The 20,817-nt window shown below is 40.9% G+C and overlaps 2 protein-coding genes and 1 long non-coding RNA gene across 4 annotated transcripts; 2 read left to right on the top strand and 1 right to left on the bottom strand.

Annotated features, from left to right (window-relative positions):
* The first annotated feature begins 753 nt into the window (after positions 1–753).
* Positions 754–11,375, top strand: b3gntl1 (UDP-GlcNAc:betaGal beta-1,3-N-acetylglucosaminyltransferase-like 1). 2 transcript variants are annotated; one of them, XM_037258244.1, is made up of 12 exons: positions 754–1,099; positions 1,657–1,773; positions 1,970–2,069; positions 2,673–2,737; positions 3,392–3,457; positions 4,771–4,866; positions 7,387–7,482; positions 7,840–7,964; positions 8,614–8,749; positions 8,858–8,926; positions 8,996–9,070; positions 9,829–11,375. In XM_037258244.1, the coding sequence occupies exons 2-12, from the start codon at positions 1,666–1,668 to the stop codon at positions 9,907–9,909; spliced, it is 1,017 nt and encodes a 338-aa protein (XP_037114139.1). In that variant the 5' UTR covers positions 754–1,099; positions 1,657–1,665; the 3' UTR covers positions 9,910–11,375. The 2 variants fall into 2 exon arrangements, with proteins under 2 accessions (XP_037114139.1, XP_037114131.1); XM_037258236.1 differs by having other exon boundaries at positions 755–1,095.
* On the bottom strand, positions 2,154–5,914 carry LOC119126818. The gene is made up of 2 exons (XR_005098711.1): positions 4,960–5,914; positions 2,154–3,972 (listed from the first exon to the last, which is right to left on the bottom strand). It is a non-coding gene; the product is annotated as an uncharacterized LOC119126818 (long non-coding RNA).
* Positions 11,376–15,104: 3,729 nt separating the features above from the next.
* metrnlb (meteorin like, glial cell differentiation regulator b) lies at positions 15,105–20,397 on the top strand. The gene is made up of 5 exons (XM_037257652.1): positions 15,105–15,398; positions 16,300–16,483; positions 17,143–17,368; positions 18,538–18,597; positions 18,947–20,397. Exons 1-5 carry the CDS (start codon positions 15,292–15,294, stop codon positions 19,261–19,263), a joined length of 894 nt encoding a protein of 297 aa, XP_037113547.1. The 5' UTR covers positions 15,105–15,291; the 3' UTR covers positions 19,264–20,397.
* The last annotated feature ends 420 nt before the right edge of the window (positions 20,398–20,817 follow it).

The raw sequence follows: 20,817 nt of genomic DNA on the forward strand, positions 1-20,817 counted from the left end.
GATTGGGGTGGATTGAGCATCTATGCAGATGTGGAGTAAAATGTTAAAAGAACACACATGGGAAGAAATATGGAGGGATGTACAGGCTTCTGTGTTCAATGTTTTTTTTTTATTACATTTGTTCAGTTGTTCTTGGGTTAGCAGGGTGGCATCACATCCGCCTTACAGTTCTGAGGTTTGGGTTTGAATCTCAGCTCAAGCTTTCCTATGTGGGGTTTGTATGTTCTCTCCATACTTATGTGGCTTCCTCCTGCAGCACCAAAACATGTGGTACCTGTTAGGTTAATTATAGACTCCAAATCATCCATTGGACTGGATGTGAGCATGAATGATGGTTTGTCTACATGTGCCCTTGGACTGACTGGCAACTTCTACCGGGTGTACCTTTTGAGCTAACTGTTGCATACTCAGGCAACATTTAAAAAAATTAAAAGCACATTTGTTTAGGGCGGCATTCTATAAAAACTAGATCATTTTTATTTGTTCTTTTTTACATAGCTTGTTAAAAAAAAAAAATCCTTGTATTAACTGTGAAACGTTATAATTCTGTTTGCCCAATATCACATTTGACTATTCTTTGGATAACAAAAAACAAAATAACAGTTTAGAAAGCACATTGGTACTTTTTAAATTGATTTGGTAACAGTACGTTGACACCGACTTTAACACTTTGCAATTTGGCTAACGATACGTATGACTATAGTGAAGAACTCTGAGTACTGTGACGTCTCCACATTTTATGATTGACAATAGTATCCGCGAATCCAATGTCGTTGTTCGTCTACGCGTAACCAATCAGAGAATGAGTTGGATTGTTGACGGAAATCATAGCGGAGCGCACACGCGAATGAGCTACCCACGTAAAGAATACCCCATAAACTGCCAGTACTTAAAATAAACTTATGATCAAAGTGGTTCGATGAGTGAATAGCTTCTATACAGAAATATTAGCCCGTGATTGTCCGTTTTCACATTGAGATGACCATGGCATGTCGAGACGAGGAGTTCGAGTTGAACATGAAGCCTTCAAAGCGTCTTCGTAGCGTACAAACTGGGGCAGAAACAGAACCTAACGCACTGGGTAAAGTTGACGTGGTAGGTGAGAAACAAATAAACACATAAATATAAATGATAATTTGAATATGTATCTTCCTAACTGCTCATCCACACGAGAGTCGCGGGTATGCTGGAGCCTATCCCAGCAGTCTTTTGTACGGAAGAGGATTAGGGCCAGTGAAGAAGAAAAAAACGAGGGGTGACAGGATTCTGACTTTTTTTCTCAGAATTCTGACTTTATTTTCAGAATTCTGACTTTAAAGTCAGAATTCCCACTTTCTGACTTTAAAGTCAGAATTCTGACTTTAAAGTCAGAATAAAGTCAGAATTCTGAGAATAAAGTCAGAAGGTGGGAATTCTGACTTTATTCTCAGAATTCTGAGAATAAAGTCAGAATTCTGAGAATAAAGTCAGAATTCCCACCTTCTGACTTTAAAGTCAGAATTCTGACTTTATTCGCAGAATTCTGAGAATAAAGTCAGAATTCTGCGAATAAAGTCAGAATCCTGTCACCCCTCGTTTTTTTTTCTTCACTGGCCCTAATCCTCTTCCGTACTTTTGGGCGTCGGATACCGAATAAGAATACCTTATGTGTCTCAGAGTGTCATCATGCCCGTGTACAACGCCTCCTGTTGGCTAGATGAGTGTCTGCAATCAATATTGGCCCAAGACTTCACCGGGATTATGGAACTATCCATGTTTGATGATGCCAGTACTGTATGTTTTGTTAGATTTATTCACATTTCCGCATACCGTGTGTGGTTTGTCTTGTATGTATACAATCTCAACATGCATCAATCTTCCAACATGGATCCATCTTTTCTCTAAAAAAATATTTTTCTCATTGAATTATCATATCACATAGCTTTCTCTGTTCCAAAGCCATCTTGTTATCCATTTGCTTGTTCTCTAGGATGACTCCAGAAAAGTGATGGAGGCTTGGAGGGGGAAATTAGAAGCAAGGGGCATCTCAGTGGTAATTAGTGGCCATAACTCCGACCAACCAAGAGGAGGTCCGTTCTGTTCTGTTGTACTGAGCGATCCAGTCCTCATCTTAGAAGCAATCGTTTTTCAGAAAGTTGCATGACACAATAAGCTGTGTTTTTGTATTCAGCCAGTTTTGTTTCCACCCCACTCCCAGTTTTATACAGCTTGAATGAAAATGACTTCCACCTTGACATTTTAACATCACATCACGTAATTGAGATGTGCGTTGCTTGAGGAGATGTTGAGTATTTGCATGCGTGTAAACACAATCTGCATTCCTGGCTTCCTGAATGATGGCATCACTCATCGAATTATTCCCAAAGATGCATCATGCAAGACATTTGTTTGTCCTCAGCAACTTTGCTTTTTAACATAGTCATACTTAATGATCAGTAATTTTCAGAATAGCATAATTAACTTCACATAAATCATTGTAATCATGCAAAAATGTCACCATTTTCTTCTAATACTAGTGTGAATGCATGCATGTTTTAGTACTTTGTCTATTTGAAAAATACATGAAGTATTCTGATCTACCGACTACATCATGTTCTAACCATTGTCCCTCATACAGGTCAATGTAAAATCTCACAAATGGAAACTTATGGAAATGCTGCTTTTTCTTTCAGTGGGATATGCAAAAAATAAGGCAGTAGCGCAGAGTTGTGGAAAATACTTGTGCTTTCAGGATGCGGTAAGTGCGTGTGCAGTCTTATGTTAGTTCTATTAAAACGTCACTTGTCTTCCTCCGTCCAATTTGAAAAACCTGGAATGGAAAGACCATCTGGAGCCCTCCGCCACTAATCAAATTAAGTTGACCTCATCACTTCTTAGTTTTGCTTTTAAACTCCACATTAAGACTTTTCTTCGTTCCAACGGAGGGTGTCCATCAAAACACGGTGCCTGACAGTCCGACTGTATTCTCATAAAATTCCTGCATTAGCTCGCTTGTACTTGTCCCTCTGCTCGACACAGTTCAAGTCCTACAAAAGACCAAAAGTAGATGAAGCGAAAGCGTTTCTTTTAGACTTTGTCAAGCACATCTTAAATGTTATTACAAGTCTGATCTTTTCCTCTCCATGCATGATTACATATACATTCAGAGAAAATCGGTTCCAGATGAGGAGATGAGGGGGAAAAAAATCTGCTCCAATTCTTTCATGTTGGGGTTCTGTTCTCCGAGAACTAATCCAGTTTAATACGATTTATAATGAGTATTCTCTCGAAGAAAGAGAAAAGGTTAAAAAAAAGCCTCTACCGTTTCAAACAGCGATCACACGCTTTTTTTTTTTGCATCCTGACTTATATTTGACGTGCATTGTGAATTACTGTTCCTCGTGTGTCGCAGGATGACATCATGTTGCCCCAAAGAGTTCGGTTGCAGTTTGAGACATCTGTCCTCCACTCAAGCTCCGTAAGTTTTGCTACAAGTGTTTTTTACATTAACTTCCTTCCCTTTTTCCTCGCCCGACTTCTATTTTTTTTTTTCTTTTCACTTTGTCATTTGTCCTTCACACCGCTCGCTCAGACAGAAGGCATTTTTGTCTGCATTAATGTGTTTTGCAGACCTGTGTGCGGGAAGTGAATCTTATCCAAATGTTTGAAATATTTGCACAATAAGAGCGACTGTGTCCACATGCCATGATGTTGGCATGCAGAGCAGTGTGAGTATCCGGTGTTGATGCTTTCTGTGGCCCTCCAGGTCAGGGGTTGGGGTCATGTGTGTGAGGGAAGTGAGGGAGACAGTACAGAGACAGCAGGCCTGCCGCCCTGCACAAACAGCCTGTCCCTTTCTGTTACGCTTGTCATTTTTTTCACTTGACAGCTCTGTGTCAAAATGCAGAACATCAGAAGGTCTTTTTCTTTTTGGACAAGGGCCTCGGCTTCTCCCATCTGCTAGGTATTGACTGTGGAATCTGGGTCTACAATCTGCCAAAAAAAGAATATTAAAAACTTCTGATTATGAAACCATATCTTCATTGGATTACAACTGCTGCCAATGTCAATATACCTATATAAAGAAAACCTAAATATGTATTCATATTTTAAAAATTCCATACCACTCTAAAAAAAGAAGATGATTTTGTGGTTTCATGCTAGTGTTATTTTTTTCCCCCTGGTCTTTGTAACATTCATGCGCAAAGGATATTGGTCAAATGTTTTTGTGTGATACTTTTCAAGCAGCAAACTAAGATAAACAATACTTTGAACAATTAACTTTCTGGCAAAGGTAAACCTGTTATAGATAGACTTTAGGTTGATTAATTGTAATCGTAAAAAAGGAAAATCACTGTCATTTGTTTTTAAATGTTTCTTTAGAGGTGCAATGATTAATCGATTAATTGTCAACTATTCAATGACAAGATTAATCAAAAAACTGTCCAAACCCTTTGAATTTCAGCTTGTCAACAGTTAATATTCTCCAATCTCTGTCATCCTCCATGAAAGCAGACTGATTATATTTGTGTTCAATCAAAATTAAACATTTGTTCTCTAATTCATTGGTTAATCGATAAAATAATCGACAGAATCGAATTATTCAAATAATTGTAAGTTTCAACTCTAGAACTTTTGTTTTATGTACTGTCCTTTTTCAGTCACAAGGCACTTCCCCAACCTCTGGAAGCTGTGCTCACTGTGTTCAATAAACCAATGAATGTATTAGAGTTTCAAAGTTTGAAAAGCAGCCATGTTGACTTTCTCATCAATTTGTGTTTTTTATTACAGTTGATAGGCTGCAGAGTTCGCCGGCTTCCAGAGAGCTCCACGGAACGCTACACGCGCTGGATCAACACAATCACTCAAGATCAACTCCTCACACAAGTAAACACTCTGAGCTCACTGCACTCTGTATGGGCCTTTCAGAGGGGTCATGTGGCAGGCACTGAGCAGGTCAGTTTAAAACAGGATACATACCTGCCCCTTGCCGTTTCCACGGACTGGATATTAGCTACGGATCGCTGGTGACCTTTCTGTCACTCAGTCCCACCAAAGGAAGCGGCTCGGGCTGCCATCTGTCATTAGTGGAAAGTGTCGGTCGTGGAACTGTTAGGTTTGCAAACCAAACTGCACTGTGAAGTTTACTGAGGAGACTTTGTCTTTCATTTGCAGGGGACATCTGGGTATGCTTATAGTGCTGCAATAGTACATGACGTTCACATCCACACTGCCAGCATATTAAAGTTTAACCCAGATGCTGTGTAAGGAGCAAAAAGACAATTAAAAGCCAAAACTGGAGGAGACAGCCAATCCCCTCACTGGTTAGAAGTCAGGTATTTCAACGGGAAAACAACTTCCTAAGGTTGAATGTCATCCAACATCATCCAAAAATAAAAATAGGGATTCCAGGACTATATGGGTCATTGATAGTGTACTGGTTCACGTACTTGACTTTCATGCAGACCTTGAAATCTCTTTGAATGGTTGTTTCCTTTCCATATGTGCCTTGTGATTGACTGGCAATCAAGTTGTAGGCTGCCGCCTGTCCAAGGGGAGTTGACATGGGCTCCTGCTCCCCACCACCATAAACTTGAATAGAAAATGCACAGATCATTTTAGGATGATTGAGTCAAGAAGTGCAATTATACTGCAAACAATTTTGGGCTGGATAGCCGCATCTTAAAGATGGTTTGTACCATAGTTGTGGACACTCAAAAGTTTACAGAGCAGAGAAGCTAAAAGCTGGAAAATAAATTTCGCTGCGATAAACATTGAGCAGCGTCTCCTGTATTTGAATTTATGTAGCAGTGGAATGTAGCATTGCAACTGCAGTTGCTGTCGGAGCAAAACACACTGTCACCAAGACGACAGGTCTCTTGATTACACACACAGACACACACACACCGTCTGGATAATGCTTTGCCAGGCATTCAAGGATATTTATATGATATTACATTTCATGAGAATGTGGTCATTCCTCCCTTCTTAAAACAACTCATTTTCCTTGCGCTTCTCTTTCTCCACATTCTGCGTTTTTGCCTCTACTCGTCGAGTCGAAAAGCCGGGCCTAGGTAGACGTAAACCAGATTTACTCTGGGTGGTGCTTGCTTCACTTGATTCAGAGCAGGACTCTTGAGTGTTCATCTGCAGGACATTAGGTATGGTTATCAATAGCCTTCCCAACCCTGCTCACTAGTCACAGCCTCAGACTTTCTCATGCTTTCCCACATTCTTATTCATCCATTTCATGCATTTGGCTTTAGTTTACATCTGCAAAGTGTTGCAATATTGCAACAGAGGAGCCACATGCACGTAGGTGGATGCACATAAACACACACATGCTCATATTTAGCAGATTCGTCCAGCTGACTCTGACGTTTTGGTCTTTTTTTCATTTTGAGCCATGCAATTGTGTGCACATAAAATTTTACGTGCGCACATTTACACATCGTGTGAAATATAGTGAGGCAACTGAAGAAAGACAACATTAACCTGAAATCACCCCCACACGCTAAACACAACAACTGTGACAGGACACCCAGAGGATGGAAAGAGGAATAAGGGGGGGCTTGGAGAGCAGTGAGGTGGGGGTCTGTGAGAACGTAAATATACAGCTTATAATGGCGTGTTTAGGGGATGCAGCCAAAGAAATAAAAACGGTAAAAAGAAAGGCATTAATCTGTGTTTCCATTGTATTTGTACGTGTCTGGAAGCACACACCTTTTCATGTTATTCAGGAGCACATTTTTTTGCAGATTTTAAAATCAACATGTGCACATGGTGGGACTTTGTGAGGCCACTTATCATAGAGATGATGCGTTTGCTGCTAGGACGGACCATGACATTACGTTTAAGCGCCATGTTTAAGGATGTCACCTTAAAGTAGGACCATGCTGTCTTGTTATTACCATGGTGACCTCTGATCACCTTTTTTAGCCCCCAATGTTGATTGGACCCGCCTTTGTGGTATTGTTTGTGTTTCTGACATGACACTTCACTCACACTTGAAGAATTTATTTTTCTTTAGTAGTCAGTGTCTGTCACAGTCAGATTTGACTGATTTAGGCACTGGTGATTTGGATTTGCCAGTCACTTGAATGTAAACAACACATCATAACTATAGAGGGAGCCCTTGATCCAAACAAGAGCATAATTAATTCCTCCTGAATGATCTGTAGTAATATCTTTAGCCAGTGATGATGTTCATTCTCCTGCCTTTGGTTCAGGCAGAGAGGCTTCACTCTAATTTCATATGTTGTCATCAAGGATAGGCACTCGCTCCTACAATATTTATATCTTTGAAAAGCTGACAGAATTTCCTTTTATGGCCAATCCACTTTGCAGTGTAAACACTGTTCTTTATATTTTATGTGCTGATATTTGAGGACATTTCTTGCACCTTAGGTATACACATCACATGGACCAACAGTCATCATGCCGACTTGGTTCTGCTCGAGGGACTGGTTCTCAACTGTTGGATGGTTCAGCGAGGAGAGCAAAGTAAAGCACAAAAACATTTACACTCCACACTGCAAACACATGTATGACATACATTTCTTTGTTAGTTTGTGGGATAATTATTAAATTAAATTGGATAGTGATTTTTGAAGTGATAATTATTCTTTTGCTTTCGACTGTCACGGTTCTGCGGCTGTATATTAATTTGTGTTTCAGTTTACAGTTTTCACTGTCTTTGTCCTTGTCCCATTGCTGTATGCAAAACGCTTTGTTACAGCTGCAGCTCTTGGAAAATGCACTATAGTATAAATCAAGGTGTATTGTATTGTTTTATTTGCAAGATCTTCTCTTGCGCAAGTTGTTATCGTCTACTTCACTTTGTTTCGTCTCTGTCTCCAGGGAGTCCCAGAGGATTTGATCTTCTTTTACCAGAGTCTTCGGGAAGGAGGACTGGTGACCCGAATTGACCAGTGCCTTGTGGTGTACCGTTACCACGAGAAGGCCACAACACACTCCGTGAAAGAGTCAGTTTCACCATCTCACCCTTCTCCACTCAGCTACTCGTGCTCAAGCACATGCACTTAGACATACTGTTGATCCTCCACCTACTCACAGCTGCCCGCTGCCATCCTAGATTCCCTCGGCTCAACACAGACATGCAATGCATCACTTGGCCAGGACGTACTCAGCTTTATCATACTTTTTCTCTTTCGCTTTTTTCACTTTTCTTCCTGAACTTCTCTTTATTATTATATAAAATATTATTATTATTATTATTATGTACAAGGCCCTTCACCAAGCATCCTCCTCCCTGTCATTATCTATTAGCCGCCTTATTTTGGGAAGCCTATTTCAAGCTTGCCTACTTTCTACCCAATCCCCCCCCCCCCCAACTCCTTGACACCCCCTCCTCATCCGCTACTTCCTTTGACAAGTGAAACCTGGCCTCGCACACATAAAGTAATTATAGACAATGTTTGTGAGGTGAGAAATGCTTTCTTAAAGACTTGGGAGGGTGACAAAGACGTACTGAGATGATTGTCTGACACATGAAGACGTGTGAATTTATGAACGTGATTGTGCGTGCGTTATGTAAAAAATTTCAGCGTGTTGATGAGCCAGGTTAAAAGGACGCATACGAACATGCTTACTATATGCCATCTCAATTGTTAGGGAAACCATTTGGAACCTGCGAGTTGGATTCCTTCAGGAGAGAGTCATTAGCCAATGGGAGAGCTTCACCATATGGAATGCCGGGAAACAGGGCCGGAAGCTGTATCGTTGCCTTAACGACACTAATCGGAAGAAAGTATGTCGTCGTATATATTGCAAGAATGGAAAAGATGAATGGATGCACGACAGATATTCATGGGCACCACCAGTTCTCTATTCATGGCTGTGATGTCATTTTTTTAAGGTCAAAGCTTTCTGCGATGTGGACCACAAAAAAATTAATAAAGGTTTTTACACCTATGAGGACTCCAAGGTGAGCTTAACTAAACACTTATCTGTGCATCTAGAGTTAGCACTAAGCTGTCTTTTGCGTTCTGTTTAGGAGCGACCAAAGCCAAGAATTCCCATCCTGCACTACAAAGATGCGTCGCCCCCGTTTATCATCTGTGTCAAACTGGTGAGCTGAAAGTGTTTTTGTGTGTTTGCTGTTTCTAACCCCCAGCTCAACAATCTGCGTTAACGACATAATGAGCGAGGGCGTGTGCCCGGCACAGGACGTAGCACACAGGAGGCCTGCAGGAAATGGCTAGAGACAGCAGCCTGATCTTTGAACACATGGCGCTTGTATAAACATCAACTGATCTGCTCATTTTTAAATTGTTGTCAAAAAGGACTTTGTCAAATCTTCAAAAAAGTTTCATTTTTTTCACGTTTGTTTCTTTTGCAGTGTCTGGTAAAATGCACACATAGGCAGCCAAGAAAAACATTCTCGCTGCCAAATGACAAATAGCATCCTTATCTCCCAGACTCAGACATCAAATCTACACTGACCCCATCAGCAGGCAATACTAATTGGTCAATTATGGGAATTAGATGTGGAGTCGGTGTCATTTTCTCTGAAAAACACCTGGACTCGATCCCATGTTTGTCAGCCAAATGCTACATTGCTCAAAGCAACAATAGGATGTCTTTGAACTGTGTTCACAAAGCCAAGGTTAAACTTGATTTGTAGGCTTGTCAATGTGGGTGTAAATTTTAGCGCATTTATAAACTCCAGCGCAAACTCAGAAGACAGGATGTCAACAAGATACCTCCCAAAAAAGTTTAGTTCTTAGAACAAATACTGGAGAATGTCAAATGAGGTTTTGCATAAACATTTTTGCTTTTTCTTTCTGAATGTTTTTCTCTCATACGCACTGTTTCTTGTGTGTTTAGGACATGACAGGTGGCGTTCTAGAAGAAAACCTCAACTCGTTGCAGTTGAAAGAAGGAATAGACTTCTTCCATTTCAACTGACTGCTTAAGAGAATCTTGAGTCTAGCTGTTATGGGGCAAGTTGGGGGAGTCTTTCCATTTTTGGAGGTGTCAGGAGGAATTAGGGCCATATCGCACGGCTAATTAAATTCTTTCTGTCAAGCTAGGAAATGATTGGCTTATGATAGGACTGTGAGCATACTGGAAACATCAGTGCAACATTACGACAAGGTTGAATAAGCAATATGTTAAGCATTGATGTGGTTTATGTAAATAATGACATCTTTCTGGACTGTCAGTTTCCTGCAAACTTGCAATGAGGAGACTAGTTTGGTGCTAATGTGCATGCAAGTTGATTTACTTTTGGACACAGGCATCCCAGCTTTTGGCAATGTCTGCATTTAACTCTCTCACCTGCTTCCTGACTTGCTGCACATTTCATACGCATACGTAATGTATTTTGTATCCATAGTGATGTTCCTAATGGCAAGAAGATAGAAACAGCTCATCAATTGGGACCTTCCAAAGCTATTCCTTCATTTTTAGCTTATTGGAGTCGACACATTTTGTTAAAAGATGACTCGATGATTACAGCTGCAAGTTGTTAGTCTCAAAGGTGTGACCTTTACACTTGAACTTTTTAATGTTAAAAGATGTGAGGGAGTGCGTGGAGCATCAGAGCACTGAACTCAACAATGGGTGTGGCCTCCCTGTCTGATGTAACCACATGGACACATCTGCTACAAACATGGACACAGCCTGTGCTTGTTTGGCATTCTCCAAGACTCCTATGAAACAATATTCTCTCCAAGAGAGCACAGCTCTGATACGTAAACCCTCCAAATAGTTTATTCTACCTCACGGAGCGTGAACCTTTTCTGCCTGGAGCCAAACAGACCTTTAACCACATATTTCCTTCAGTGTTCCTGCCTTTCTGTAAATCTGCACTCTGCAACTTGGAAGGAGGCAGCAGGGGCACACTGCAGCATTGTTTTCAATGAATAGGCACGACTGTTTGGGCCTGATAGTGCTATTAGTCTTTTTTTTTGTAAGATAGTCACGTTTGCCGAGCACTCGTGGCAATAGAGCGTTTACAGTGAGGTAAATAAAACAAAATGTGATTGTGGCTCCGAGTTTGCCCCTGCAAAGCAAACCCTAGGGAGGTAACTGAGAATTTGGGGATGTTCAGACAGTTATTTGACTGTAATGGACTTTCATCCAAGTATTAAAAAAAAGAATAGTTATAACTACAATGGTGTCACTTTGTCCAAATACATTTGAGCCCATGAAAATGGAGTATAAAATGGCTGCAATCCCTAAATGGCAAATGTTTGTGAAACATCTGAAATTAAAGCACATCTTTATTTTTTATTTGCAACCTCATTGTGTTGGCAAATTCATCAAAATTGTCCAACAACAACCTCTGGACCTAATATTGTGTATTTTATTGTGTTTTCTCCACATAGTTGTATCATCATGCTTCTGCAATTAAAGATTATCATCACCATTGTCTGTCTTATCCATCTTGTTTTCAATTAGTTGATTCATTTCAATGTTTCTCAACAAAATAGTCAAACGATGACTTTAAAATAAAGAAAATCAGAAGATGTTTACAACTAATAGTTTGGAACGAATGTTGCCTCCTTTGATTCTTTGTCTCTTAGCCACTTCACATCTTTGGTCCAAGATGATGCATTTCAACATCTGCTCGCTCCAAGAGGCTCCTTGTGATTGGCTGAGCTCACTTGTCTTCGCCCGTGCCAGTATCAGAGATGCGGCTAACGTTCCAAAAGTCCACGCCTCGTCTTCTGTTGCACGAATGGCACAAAATGTTTTAAGAGCACCTGATAGCATCACCATTTCTCAACTGATTAAAATCAGTAAAAGAATCTCATCCCGTGCTCATCCAAAAACAACAACTCATTCAAACTTTTATTGATCCCATAACGTTGACTTTTTGCACAAGAAAGTCATGGGGAGATAAGCAAGGCTGTGGCAAGAATAAAACGTGAATCGATAATATAATAATGAAGACTAGCGCACCAAAATTAAAAGAATCTTTCTGGGTTAGCATGTTTTTTCCATGTGTCCCCAAATGTTTGCATGGAGGCGATGGCTGGTTTATATCACCCATATGATTGGTCTCATCTTTTCAGCACATCTTTTCAGTCTGCCAGATTGACGCGACACATTTTAGAGAGTAACAAACCAAAGCCAGTTGTTTGAGGGAGACCTTGCTCTGTCCAAACACAAATTGTCCCCTCTGCAATCCTTCATGATAAAGCACTTGATCACAATGAACCCTAATGGAGAATCCATGAAAAAGATCCAAGTAGAGAGTAAACATAGCTTTACTTTGTGTTTACACTCCATCCCTCTGCAGACATCAGTCCTGATAACTAACACACACAGGCAGAATAAATGACACTGACCCCAGAGGCTGCTGGTCAAATAAACCCGCACCAAGCAGGGCAACTGATAAGAATCGGGTGTGTTTGGGTGAAGTGCGCTCGTAAAGGTCAGACACTGAAGGCCTTTTAACACATTCCTTTGTTTCCTAGTCTCTTTTTTTTTGTGCCGTCACGCTATGCAAGGCCAAGGAACACATGCACAACATGGTCTGATGACATCTGCCTTTGTGACGTTTCCACGTAAATCTTCGTATTGCACTGACAGTAACGACACAAAGGAAAGAAACCTTGTGATCTATCAGTTGAAATTATTTTCTGATATGTTTCAAGTCACGCCCCACAGAGGATAATATCCTTTGTGCTGCACTTTAGTGGTTCACTCGTTAATAATTAGCTCAGTAGTGATTACCGTAATTTTCGGACTATAAGTCGCGTTTTTTTTCATAGTTTGGGTGGGGGGGCGACTTATACTCAGGAGCGACTTATATACATATATATGTTTTTTTTCACTTTTTTGGGCATTTTATGGCTGGTGCGACTTATACTCCGGTGCGACTTATAGTCCGAAAATTACGGTATGTGTCCATCATCCAAGCGACAAAGTCGGAAGATAAAGGCAACAAATCAAAGAACACGAACACGAAGGTAGTTCAATGCCATGAGTGGGAACATGTTTATTTCTTTGCTGCATGAAAGGATTATGCTCCAACTGTTTTGTTTGCAAGTTTTTAATTCTTTCCAGTTTACTTTGCAATAATTCCTTTGTAAACATAGTGTCCTAAATATCTGAAAGGTCTTGTTTGTTGCTTACTATTTTAACATTCATAAGTAATTTACAAAAAGATATTTGCAAATTGTGTAACCCAGAAGGTCTATGTGGATCACTATGACTCAGATGCTCCCTGCGGGTATTTTATTTTCAAGTGCACCCTCAGGGGAACCCCCCCTTCCACTTTTCAAGAAAGAAGAGTGTGCCATGTGTGAGTGTGGAGGAAGTTAGAACCTTGAAGGTTGAAATCAGAGACTGAGGAATGTACGTGTGTGTGTGCGTGTGTGCGTACGTGCGTACGTGCGTGTGTGTGTCACCATCAGGAAGCAGTGTGTGGACTGACAAAATGTTTCCCCTTCATGGGACTGCTTGAGAGGGGCCAGGTGAAACATGGGAGCGGGTGAAATCGACTTGCTGTACTATGGTGAACGAGCGATGAGGTCAAAACACACATCACTGGCTTCCTCTGTTGTGGTGGCAGGATGACACTCCCTCTGCTGCCTCCACATCTGGCAGCAGTGATCAAAGTCTGTCAGTCTCTATTTTTCAGTATTTCTTCCCCTTTATTATACTCAATGGGAAATTCAATCATACTTCAGGCTAGCAACTCTCAACAACTAGTTGCCATTGTGCGGGACTCAGCTACTAGGGGCACTGCCCCCTGGCCTCCTCCCACAAACTATGCTTTGAACCCCCAAGTTCCAGGCCAAATAATTTATATTTATGTATTTTCTGATTATTCCGGGAATTTTTTCCACTTATCCCCCATGGGGAACATAATGTTCATCAGCCTTCTTTGAAGAATGTTTTGGGTTTGTAAAAAACAAAAATGTTTGTTTTGAGGACCCCCTGAGATATCCATGGCCTTAGTTAACGTAATGGTCTGAGCTTGTCTGCGTCGATTAAAAATGAAAGTTACTGTCGCCCATACTGCTTAGAGAAATGCCTCCTGGGGCCTGGCTCAGTGGTAGAGTGATCATCTTCCAACCCAGAGGTTAAGAGTTCCATTCCCAGCCATTGAGACCCTATTATTGAGCAAGACACTGAACCCCCTAGTTGCTAATGGTGTGTCATCAGAAGGTGAATGGGGAAGAAGTGTTTTGAGTACCAAATTTACAAGTGACAGCCCACCTAGTACCATTCATCAGTGGTGGTGGGGTGTATGTGTGTGTGTTGAGGGGAGTGCAGTGGTCTTTAGGTATTTCTCGAAATACACTTCATTGCTGTGGCGCTCAGTGGGAATGTGACAAGAGGGCAACATGCTTGCCGTTCCCACTGTTTTCTCACGGGAAAACCTAAGAGGCGTTTAGAGCACACGTGTGACTTTTCCTTGTGTCTTTTTCCACCAACACGCATCGTGTCGAGATCTGTAATTCTTCTATTCTATGTGCAGTTTGAATACAAATAGTTAATACTTGAATTAACGTAGTATATTGGCAAAAGGTCACTACTATCTTTAATACTATCTAATGATAACATCAGAAAAAATTACCTACCGTAATTTTCGGACTATAAGTCGCACCGGAGTACAAGTCGCACCAGCCATAAAATGCCCAAAAAAGTGAAAAAACCCCATATATATGTATATAAGTCGCTCCTGAGTATAAGTCGCCCCCCCACCCAAACTATGAAAAAAAAAACGCGACTTATAGTCCGAAAATTACGGTATATGTGTTTATTCACTATCTTTAATGCTATCTGATCATAACATCGGGAAAAAATGTCTAAAGTATATCCCAATGCCAAAATACAAAAGACGTCAGAAGAATACTAACTCAACTAAAATACAGCAATGTGAAAAATGCACTTAACGAGGTAAATGCATAATTTCTTACTTCCCATTATTCATTGAAAGAAACAATGCCCCAACTTTATTCACTTGTGTTGAATCTAAAATTGGTTCAGTATTTCTGGTCAACAGAAGCTCATTTTGCTGACCGCAGAAACTCCACGCACGCGCGCACACCAATTTGCGCGGTGCACGCGTACTGCAGTTTCAAGGCGAGTGTAGTGTGGGCGTGGCTTGGAGCAAGTACTCGCGTGTCCAGTCAGCTTCTGGCACGCTCCCACCGTGCACGGCCAAGAAAACTTATTTAAAAAGGGCTGGTGGTGCGCACACTCCCCAGTCCCCACATGAGCCTCTAACCCGCAATGTAGCTGACGCGGATCTTTACACCGTGCGTTGTTACCGGTTCTTACGGCTTGGAGAGGCACAGTACAATCGTCGGAATCCGGACCGCCAGGATGATCCGGCCGTGGGCTGCACTCCAGTGGGTCACAATGGCGCTTGTGTACCGGGCCTTGTGTACCGCGGCTCAGTACTCCAGCGATCTGTGCAACTGGCGAGGAAGGTAAGGATGGAGCCGACGCCAATAAACACACGATGCGCGCAATCACGAGCATAAATTCCACTTTTGCCTTCTCACACCATATTGTTAACATTGTTTGTCTTTTTCCAGGTAGGTAGGTGGTCGCGTCTTTTAAATAAAGTGAACAGGAGCGTCTTATTTTGAAACTTCTCTTTCGGAGAGATTCAAGCGCTTCAAGGTTTTTTTTTTTTTCGTTCTTTGTTCCTCGAATTGAATTTCAGCGTGCAGTTTAACTTTTTCCGAGCCACAAATTTTACATAAGAAAAGTCTCAAGACGCACCCGTAAACAAAAAGTTGCCTAAAGTTAAAAATCATCTGCCAAGTTGTCGCTGGCATCGATGGATGAACTTGTTTATATGACGCGTTGATGGGAATATAAATGAGTCACTTTTCTTCTTCCACTTTGATTATTGTTTACAGCAGAAAATACCCTTATGGGGATTATGTAGACGTCATATGTATGACTGCGTGTTTGTTTAGGTCAGACTAATAAATAACATTTATTTTTGAGGATCTGCTTATAAACAAATCCTGCTACATCTGTCCTCAACTGTTATTTTTTCACTTAAGATGCTGATCTAAAATGTTGAAATGCAATCCACATTGCAAAGCACAAGAATGTCTAATCTCCAGTTCCTATCTTAAATAAATAAAAACCATATGGAGCCTTTGATCACTTGTCCCCCTCCTAAAGTTGTAAAGAACGAGAGGGATGACTTCACATGTGGCGCTGTAAATTTTAGCCGACTTCTAACGACTTAATAACCCCCTTGTCATTTGGATGTTGAGGTTGCTCGTGCACGCTGACCACATCAGTAGAAGAGAGAAATTTTGTCTTTATTATCTTTGCGCCCCATGAACTAAATCTTTTTTTTCCCCTTAGTGGTCTGACCCACGAGTCGCATCGCAGAGACGTGGAGCAGGTCTACTTACGCTGCTCCCAGGGCTCGTTGGAGTGGCTCTACCCGACTGGCGCCATCATCGTCAACCTGCGTCCAAACACAGAACCGACATCGGCAAACATGGCAGGTCTACATGCGTGCGTCAAACCCCAGCGTCACTCACAGGTAGTGTCTTTACTATCAATATAGTGGTACCTGGACCTACGAGTTTAATTTGGTGCATGGCAATGCTTGTAACTCAAAAAAGTCGTATCCCAAATCAACTTTCCCCATTGAAATGAACGCAAATGCAGTTAATCCATCCCAGTCACCCAAAAAACATCAACATTTTTATGTAAATGTGTTTGTATAAGAACATTATAAAAAAAAGATACATTTTTCCCGCTTCACTGTCGCTGAACAGTTTTTTTTTTCTCCAATCAAAAAGATTGCATAAAATGCATAATATCTGTAGATCCGATCCAGCCGATCAGATCATTGGAAAGTCTGACATCATCCGCTCCTTCTTCTCTGCATTCACCTTTTAAGGACCCATGGTTAGAAAAAATGAAATTGACAAAATCCTCGAGGTATTTTGATAGCTGAAAATGTGAGCACCAAAAACAATAAATATCTTTCGGTGCAGATGGTGGGCGAATGTTGAGAAGTTCCATATGGCGGTGTGGTGTCAGGCATTTTGAGGCATTTTTATTTTCTAAATCATAAAGACTGAGCGACAACTCCTAATCGAAAACCGTGCACGTTGGGATACGTTAGTCAAGATACCACTATAGAAAGTCCATTTTACTGTACGTGCATAATACAAACTGTGTATCATCATCAAGGGTTCTCACCTCTATTTGGAGCGAACCGGTGATCTGAGGCTGCTGATGGCCGAGAGTGAACAGCCGCAGGGAAAAATACGTTGTTTCAGCCTGGCCAACGGAGCTCTCTTTGTGGAGGCCGTCCACCAGGCAGACATCAGTCGCAGGATAACTGCTTTCCAATACGAGCTGGTGTCCAGCAAAGGGCCCGGAGCACACCTGTACCCACACCTTCAACCTGGTTTTGGTAAGAACCGTCCACCATATTGTATGCAGTTCTTTATCCTGACCAAAAAAATGTCTGAGGTCTTTTATTAAAATACATGGGAGCTATTTTGAATTGGCTGGAAAATGTATATTTTAGTCTATACAATTTCCTTTAAAAAAACAAAGATAATGATCATATTGCTGATGCCAATGATTTGAAGTGTTGATTTGCTGCATTCACTATCCATCCATTCATTTTAAGGCCTCATTTGGGTTGTGAGTGAGCTGGAGCTTATCCCAGCCCACTCCTGGCAAGAGGCAGGGTAGACCCTTGAGTGGCCGCCAGCCATTTACGAGGCACATATGAACAAACATACATTTGCACCTATGGACATTTGAGAGGCTTCATTGAGCCTTACATGCATGTTTCTGGAATGTGGGTGGAAAGCAGAGTACTTGGAAGAGCCAGACGTTTTCCCTAACCTTCCCAAATTCCACTTCTGTTATTGTCATTTCACTTTTCCCCTTTACTGACTTTGGCACCCTTTTGTGGTGGCACCAAAAAGATTTCCAGAAAATGATGGTTGACTTTGCACTGAGTTTCAAAAGCAATACCTAAGTATAATAAAATCCTTGCAGAAGTCTCAAATTCATTTTGAGGAGGGAGTCTGCACAGTTAATAAAAACGACGAAAATTCAATGTAAACAAAGTCAAAAACAGCTGTCACAAGTCAGGTTTCACATAGTCCATTATTATGTAGTTGTCCTCAATTTGTAGGTGATCATCTCTAATGAGATGTTAATCTGTTCAACGCAGGTCTGTCTCAGTGATGTGAGCGAAGGTGACAGGACAAAATTGGGTGATTTTGTGCGTAAAAGGCCACATTGCCCATGTGAGCCATCTCACCCAGCATGAATGACTCCCTTGCCCCCCGCCATCTTGTCTCAGCCAGACTTGTGAAAACAAACAGGCCAATCAAAAGGTCATTTTGGGGTCAAGCATAAAAGTCAGCCGATCATCCCTTGGTTGTCAATCACAGGATTGAGGCATTTTGGGTAGGCCACCCATAAGAGTCAATCAGCTTGGAGGCAAGGGAGGAAGTGTGCTGTTGCTCCAACCGGTTCAAAGAACCTCAACCACACAATTATTACCTTGATGTTCGCTACAATGCAATGTTAGCTAATTCCAATTTCCTTTTCTTACTCTAGTCACTTGTGAACCGTGTTCGGATGAAGAAGTCCTCTTGGCTGTCTGCACCAGTGACTTTGGTAAATATAAAAACAAAGCTGTGCTCATGTTGATTAGTCCAAGGATTTTTTTAAATGTATTTATTTATTTGCTGAAATTATACATGTGGTGGGGGGCAATCCCCTCCATCTTCTGAGACTGAGGTCAGGATTTTGGAGATTCTTCGTTGTGTGTGGAGTTTTCAAAAAATATATATATAAATGTGTATCTACTTCAATCAGAACACTGACTTGCAGTTTTCTCTATGATAGCTTTGAAAATTGCCTTCTCCTCCATTGGGATGTCGATTTGAATCCGATTAATTCTTCACACGACACTGCTAACATTGATGCACTGTAAATAAGAATAAGGTCTCTGTTGTCTGTGTAGCGGGCAGCGGCACCTTTGAAGCCGTGCTATCGATCGGCGACGAGCACTCCCAGGCCGAGCTGACTCTGAGCCGACTCTTCCGCCAGAAGAACAGAATGTTTGTCAGCGGTGGGGCCAAAGTGCGGCGCTGGACGGGGCGTGTCAGCATTCCCACAAAGTGTGGCCTTCCCCACAGAGGAGACGAGTACCTTTTTACCGGCTCGGTCCATTTTGGTGAAGCGTGGCTTGGCTGCGCGCCTCGCTATAAGGACTTCCTGAGGCTTTACGGCAGAGCGCGGAGCACAGGAACCAACCCTTGTCAAGTTGACGTTGACTGAGGGAATGCAAAGTGGAACAGCCGGAAAGCTTGAGAATGGAGGTCATCTACAACCTTGTATTGTTGCTGTGCAGCAAATCTGTAAACAATGGACCTCTCCGAGGGCTTTCTTCTCGACAAAATGTTATTGATGGTAAAGGTTGGTTTTCGTCATCTGGTTCCAATGGAATCAAATTAATATCTTAGAGCTTATTACTACATGATTTGAAGAGACTAGATGAAATATTTTACACGGGGTATGAAGTATTATTTCTCAATTGCTATTGAGTTTGTCTGACATTATGAATAGGCGTTCATTTTTTCATTTTCATTCATTTTTATGGCTTGTAAATTCTTGTTTAAGGTAACGTTCCTGCAAGATTTAGAAAAAAAGACATTTTGCTTTATCAAAGAAAAAATTGACTATGCTGGTGAAAAGTAACATAGTGAGCTTGTGTAAAATGTTCTGTACTTCGAGTCACTGAAGTATCAAATGTCATCATGTGCTGTTATCATACCTGCCAATCAATGAATTTAATCAAATTATTTGTTATTGAATATAATGCTGTTGCCAAGTCATTGTACCAGGATAAGTGTTTGTAAATAATGAGATATGAAGCACTAACTTGTTTGGAACTTCCTAAAATAATGGCCTAAGTACTTTTTTCAATTTCTTTCAGCAAACAAAAAGATTTAACCAAATACTTATTTTTAGTTTCATTTCAGGAGACGTTAAACATAAAAAAAAAAAAGCTTTTTGTCAAAACACAACTTAGTCCATTATTTTTAAGAGGTTGATATTTTCCTCAAGGTGATACTTTGTTTGATCATTCTTGAATTGAATGTTTGCTTTGTAAAAAGCTCTGTTAAAAACAGGATCATCTTCTTTCAGATGTGTGTAATATTCAACTCTGTGAGTCTTTATATATCATGTATTTTGCCAGTTATCCTCATGTTTTGCTGTGTCTATATTTACAGATTTTTTTTTTAATTGATCTTCCTATTTTTAGATTTTTTTTGCGCAAAACTGATTTGGTCATTCACAAACTTGTGGTAAATGTAAATAATGTCATATCAATTGAAAAACTACCAGAATTCCGAAAAATAAATGTGTTGTGCGTTGACTGGAGAGCAATAAAACATTTTGGCAGTTTCATTGCTTGCATGTTGGGGTTAATCAAATAATTTTATATCTCAAAATTGTTTTGTTCCCTTAAGGCTAATGACAAGCCTTTTGTAACTGAATCTGAATTCAAATTGTATTAGTGATGAGTCATTTTGTCGAGCACCAACGGCTGTTTTCGTTTTTTTTTCCAAGCAGAATAACTGCTGACATTTGATTTTAGTTGAAAATCATGTGTTTCTTTTTCACTAACGCAAGCCCGCATGACCTCTAAGCAAACAAATACTGAAGAAAAATAGTGAGTCTTGCTGCTAGACAGTCAACAAATATGCAGCCACATTTGCAAAACAGCTGTGCTGTGGGATTATTCATGAGCCTCATGAATGATTTCTGAAACTCGGGTGTGTCCCAATTTTTACCTCCAAGGGCAGCATACAGAAAAACAAAGGCTGC

Source organism: Syngnathus acus, chromosome 1 (assembly GCF_901709675.1).
Source record: "Syngnathus acus chromosome 1, fSynAcu1.2, whole genome shotgun sequence".
Taxonomy (NCBI): Eukaryota; Metazoa; Chordata; class Actinopteri; order Syngnathiformes; family Syngnathidae; genus Syngnathus; species Syngnathus acus.